The sequence below is a fragment of the Xyrauchen texanus genome, chromosome 5 (genome assembly GCF_025860055.1).
Source record: "Xyrauchen texanus isolate HMW12.3.18 chromosome 5, RBS_HiC_50CHRs, whole genome shotgun sequence".
NCBI lineage: Eukaryota > Metazoa > Chordata > Actinopteri > Cypriniformes > Catostomidae > Xyrauchen > Xyrauchen texanus.
The window spans coordinates 39,786,793-39,792,640 of record NC_068280.1 but is presented as its reverse complement, the minus strand read 5'-3'; the positions used below and the strand labels follow the sequence as shown (position 1 = coordinate 39,792,640).

General features: G+C 46.8%; 1 protein-coding gene across 1 annotated transcript in view; it reads left to right on the top strand.

The window, feature by feature from the left end:
• The first annotated feature begins 747 nt into the window (after positions 1-747).
• The window catches only part of LOC127644045 (protocadherin-7-like), a 51,645-nt gene continuing 46,544 nt past the window's right edge, over positions 748-5,848 (top strand). The window contains exons 1-2 of the mRNA XM_052127053.1: positions 748-4,069; positions 4,773-5,489. Coding sequence (XP_051983013.1) covers positions 1,499-4,069; positions 4,773-5,489 — 3,288 coding nt within the window. The 5' untranslated portion in view covers positions 748-1,498. The remainder of the gene's footprint in view (positions 4,070-4,772; positions 5,490-5,848) is intronic.

Below are 5,848 nucleotides of genomic sequence, written 5' to 3'. Positions count from 1 at the left end.
ATAATAATAATTGAAGTATAAATATAAAGATAATATAGATAGCCTAATAATAATGAATTATCAAAATAACACGGTTTAACGTAAATAGCCCAGTTCTCCGTTGGCAAACCGACAAACGTTTAATGAACTATTAAACCACCTTTTTTTTTTTTTTTTTTACGTATTTAAACGTAATCAAAGCGGATAGTGAATAGAGTGGGAACCGACTTTCCAATAAACGAGTTGGAAATGTATGATGGAATGAGAAGCTTACAATAACTTTAAATAATCGGTTTACATTTAGTACAGTGAAGAGAACATTTATTAATTTACAACTGTTTAGATACAAGTACTTTTGTCTCTCTCCCTCTCCTCTGACTTGTATTGTTGTATTCGTAAATTTTTCGCTTCTGTGATATTTTGTTTTGTGCTCGTGTGCAAACACACCGGCTGTATTTGCGCTTTTTAGACTGGTTAAAATGAAAGCGCGAGCTCCTTCGAGACATACGCGAACTGCATTCACTCGTCTCCCGTTTCATCTGAACGGTCGAGTTACGTAGCGAAGGAAATGTTGCAGTGAACTGAGGGGAGAGAGAGAGAGAGAGAGAGAGAGAGAGAGAGAGAGAGAGAGAGAGAGAGAGAGAGAGAGAGAGAGAGAGAGAGAGAGAGAGAGAGAGAGAGAGAGAGAGAGAGAGAGAGACTGCAGCATCATTTGAGGGACGTTCACATGCAGTGCAGTAGAACGTGCAGGTGAGGGGAGGAGGAGAATGCGGGACTTTTTCCTCAAACACTTCACATACACCCACCTAGGACTCTAGAGGAATTACTAAAGCTTTTGTTGGTACTTCGCTTTCCTGCTCTGCATTTTTCCATAAGTGGCTAATTTACTTGCTTTGGGAAGTCGAACTGAAAAGCTTTCTCTCTTTGCAAGTTTACCATAAGGAATCAATAAGAGCTTGGCACTCACGCGCAAGACCGCAGGGAAAGCTTTCCGGTCTTCCCTCTCTGTGTTTCAAGGTAAGAGAAACATATATGAATGGGAAAAACGACTTTAAAATCAGTCTGGCTTATTCCCAGCCAGTAGCGCAAGCTTTGGGATGCGAATGCGAGGGCTGTATTCACAGACAGATCTCTTTTGTGTTCTGCTGCATTGCAGTTTAAAACAGTGAAAGCGCGAGAGGAGCCAGCGCTCCACAGCATCTCAATGAGCCGGACAAAGTCATTTAAACTGCTCGAATTTAACTCCCGTTTACTCCGAAAAGGCATACAGGAATATTTTTGTCCGTGAAAGTGGTGCTAAGACGTATCGCCAGTGCTGAGCTCTTCACAAAGTGGATGCTTTATTTTATCTAGTTGAAAACGTGACTGGGAAACTAAAAGACCATTGGCAATAACTAAGATTGTTGCCGACGCATCAAAGGACACTATAGAAATTAATCGGTTTTCGAGCCCGTTTGCTTTGGACCAGAGGAAGCTGCACATAGAGTGTGAAAGAGAGAGAAAGAAAGAGAGCGAGATCATGGGGAGCTGGAGCGTTGGCGCAGTGCACTCAGCGGGCTGCTACCTTGTGTTCATCCTGCAGCTGCTGACTCAGCTCCCGCGCGTCAATTCAGCGCTGCGCTACCGCGTGGCTGAAGAAGGGCCGGCCGATGTGCACATAGGAAATGTGGCTGCGGACCTCGGGCTGTCCACCTCTGGGATTGGGACTGGTGATGTCACGTTCGCTTTGGAATCTGGCTCTGAATACTTCAAAATTGATAATGTGACTGGAGAGCTCACTACAGGTAGTCGGAGGATTGACAGAGAGAAGCTGCCACAGTGTCAGATGATATTTGATGAGAATGAGTGCTTTTTGGACTTTGAGGTGTCCGTCATAGGTCCGCTGCAGAGTTGGGTGGATCTGTTTGAGGGGCGTATTGTGGTCACAGACATAAATGACAATACCCCTTCTTTCCCTTCCCCCGTACTCACCCTGTCTGTTGAGGAGAACCGTCCAATTGGCACTCTGTATCTCCTTCCCACGGCCACAGACCGTGATTTTGGCCGCAACGGCATTGATCGCTATGAGCTCATCCAAGACAGCAGAGATGGGGGTTCATCTTTGCGAAGACCTGCAAATGGACCCACAAATGGATATGGTGGTGATCGAAGGAGAGTGTCTGACACATTGGCGGGAACTAGCAGCAGGAGCAGCGTGTTTGAACTGCAAGTTGCAGACACACCTGATGGACAAAAGCAGCCACAGCTAATTGTAAAAGGCCCTCTGGACCGCGAGGTTCGGGATTCTTATGAACTCGTACTGCGCGTCCGTGATGGTGGCAACCCATCGCGCTCCTCACAAGCTTTGTTGCGTGTGTCCATCACAGATATTAATGACAACAGTCCACGCTTTGAGAGAGCAGTGTATGAAGCAGAAATGGCAGAAAATACCCCACCTGGCACACCTGTCCTTCAGGTGCGTGCCACAGACCGTGATGTCGGTGTGAATGGGCAGGTTGAGTATGTGTTTGGAGCCGCAACGGAATCAGTGCGGCGCCTCCTCAGGCTGGATGAAGCATCAGGTTGGCTAAGTGTTGTGCATCGTATTGACCGTGAAGAAGTTTCTCAGCTACGCTTCACAGTAACAGCCCGTGATCGTGGCCAGCCACCCCGCACTGACCGCACTACCGTTGTTCTCAATGTTAGGGATGAAAACGACAATGTCCCTGTAGTGGAAATTCGAAAAATTGGACGCATCCTTGTGCGGGATGGTGCTGCAATGGTTCCAGAGAATGTGTTGGTGGACACACCTGTAGCATTAGTGCAGGTGTCAGACCGTGACCAGGGAGAGAATGGTGCGGTGACCTGCACTGTGGTGGGGGATGTTCCATTCACATTGAAACCAGCTGGTGAGACAGCCCTACCACCTCCACCAGCCACGGACGATGCCTTTGAACGAAATAAAAAGAAATATTTTCTCCACACCTCAGCGCTGTTGGATTATGAAGCTACACGTGAATATAGTGTCACTATCGTTGCAGTGGATTCTGGTAGCCCAAGCCTCTCTAGTAACAGTTCTCTCCAGGTGCGTGTGGTGGACATAAACGACCATGCTCCAACTTTTGCCCAAAGCCTGGTGGAGGTCCATTTTGCAGAGAATAATGCCCCAGGAGAAAGAGTGGTCACTGTAGTGGCGGCTGATGCTGACAGTGGCAAAAATGCAGAGATTGCATACTCTCTGGATCCATCTGTAAATGGAGCTTTTTACATAGATGCCGATAACGGTGATATTCGTGCCACTGGGGCACTGGATAGAGAGCAGAGGGAACGGTATGAATTTCGTGTGATAGCTCGAGACAAGGGCACCCCTTCTCTGCAGGGCTCTGCTGCCGTTGTGGTCCAGGTCACAGACAGGAACGACAATGCTCCTAAATTTGTACAGGAAATCTTCACCTTCTATGTCAAAGAGAACCTGCTTGACAATAGCCCTGTCGGCATGGTTACAGTTACCGATGCAGACGAAGGGGAGAATGCAGAGTTGAGTCTTTTTGTTGAGGATGATGAAGATCAGGGTGGAAAGGAGGGCAAAGAGGAAAAGCATGAAGTTTTCTCCATAGAAAATAACACTGGTACCATTTTCTCCTCTGCATCCTTTGACCGCGAGCGACGTAGTGCATACTCATTCCGCGTGCGTGCTGTTGATGGTGGAGAGCCGCCACGTTCTGCAACCGCCACTGTCTCCCTGTTTGTTACTGATGAAAATGACAATGCACCATCCATCACATCACCCGCTAATGAATCATACACCCTCCTGCCACCCGCTAGTGGGGCCCGGACTGTAGTCCATACAGTCACAGCCTCTGACTGCGACACTGGGTCTAATGCTGATCTCCGCTATGCACTTGTAGGCGGAAACCCATTTCGTCTGTTTGAAATTGGCTCAAGCAGTGGGGTCATCACCCTGTCAGAGCCCCTGGAGAGAAGACACAGGGGTCTGCACCGCTTGGTGGTCCGGGTTAATGACAGTGGCGTGCCTTCCCTTTGTTCCATGGCATTGGTGCATGTCTTCATCAATGAGAGCTTGGCCAATGCTACACTGGTGGATGCACAGGTGAGACAGACACAAACAAGGGCTAATTCAGCTAGAGAAACAGCAACATCTTGTGCTGTTGAATAATCAGCCTATGTAGAATGGGAAAAATTAAAGTCAGCAACTTGAAATTTAATAGTAATTTTGTTACTATAGTAAATAAAAAGAGTAATTTTGTTTGCTATGATATTACATAATAGAAAGTTGAACTGCAGTCAAAGACTTTCTTATAACTTTGCACAGCTAGGAAATCACTGCACATTTCTACGAATGTTGCTGTTTATAAATATTCATGCATCAAATTGCCGTTGACCCACATAGATATTGGGTAGAAGGAAATTCACACATATACAATGATGAAAGATACACGCACACAAGCATTTACATACACAGTCAAACTTGTCTGTGCAGCATAACTATGATTGAATATCCAAGTCTTGACATGATAATTAAGAAGTCTGGGCCTTGCAGTAGGAATGAATGTGTGTGTGTGTGTGTGTGTGTGTGTGTGTGTGTGTGTGTGTGTGTGTGTGTGTGTGTGTGTGTGTGTGTGTGTGTGTGTGTGTGTGTGTGTGTGTGTGTGTGTGTGTGCGTGCGTGTGTGTCTCAGCAGACTGAGCTGCAAAATGAGGATGCATGTTATCAAAGGGCAGACACACCATTTATGACATTTGCTTCCAATTTCTTGCTCCCCCTCTCTCTCTATATATGTCTCTCTCTTTCAGGTGGCCCGTAGTCTTGCTGTCCCCCTGTCTCTGGATATTGCAGGTGACCCAGACAGCGAGAGAACTCTGGGTAAACAGCGCTTGAGCGTTGCCATAGGAGTCTTAGCCGGTGCCGCCGCCGTTATACTGGTGATCCTGCTGGTGGTGACAGCACGACAGTGCGGCGCCCAGGGTAAGAATGGCTATGAGGCTGGCAAGAAGGAGCCAGAGGAGGACTTCTTCAGTCCACAGCCTCCCCCTCTACAAGCCCAAGGCTCCCAAAATGAGCGTGGGCGCAAACCACGCAGAGACAAGCGTAGCAACGGTAGCACCAAATCTGAGCGCTCTCTGTATAGTGGAATTATGACAGTGAATGGCTGCAGACATGGGGGAGGTGATGAAGAAGAGGATGACGAAGAGGCGAGCACTGCCAGCAAGAGGATTGCCGCCCGTTATTGTGCAGCTGCAGACGGAGACCCCAGTAGTCCAAGACTTAGCACAAGACGCCACCAATCAAGTCCCGACCTGGCCCGCCACTACAAGTCCAGCTCACCTCTACCTGCAGTGCATCTGCAGCCCAACTCACCACCTGTGGAAGGGAAGAAGCACCAGGCTGTACAGGAACTGCCACCCACCAACACCTTCACTGGTAACGGCACTAGTAACGCAGACGCCATGTCACTGAGCTCAGACCAGTGCTCCGATTATGGCTGCCAGACTATGAAGTACAGCAAACAGGTAAGAACTCTGTGGTCTGTAACTCAGTTTTACCTCTGCTTCAACAAGTACACCCAGGCCATGTTTACTAAGTGTCTCGTGTTTGTTTTGGGTCAGTTTGTCCATTAAGCTAGGTATGACTAATATTAGTATACTGTATGTATGAGTCTGTTGGCCTAAACTCATCGATTTGAGTCAGAATTCATCTTATAATCATGTGAATTCACATGATTTCACTCAATAGTCTACTATGTGATCTAATTAAATTTTTGCTTAATGCTAAAAAGAAGCAGTTAGTCAGTTAATAGTAATGTTTTTTTTTATCATTATTTTTATTTATTCTCTGTAATTTCTTTGTTTTTCAATGTGAAAGTTTTTTG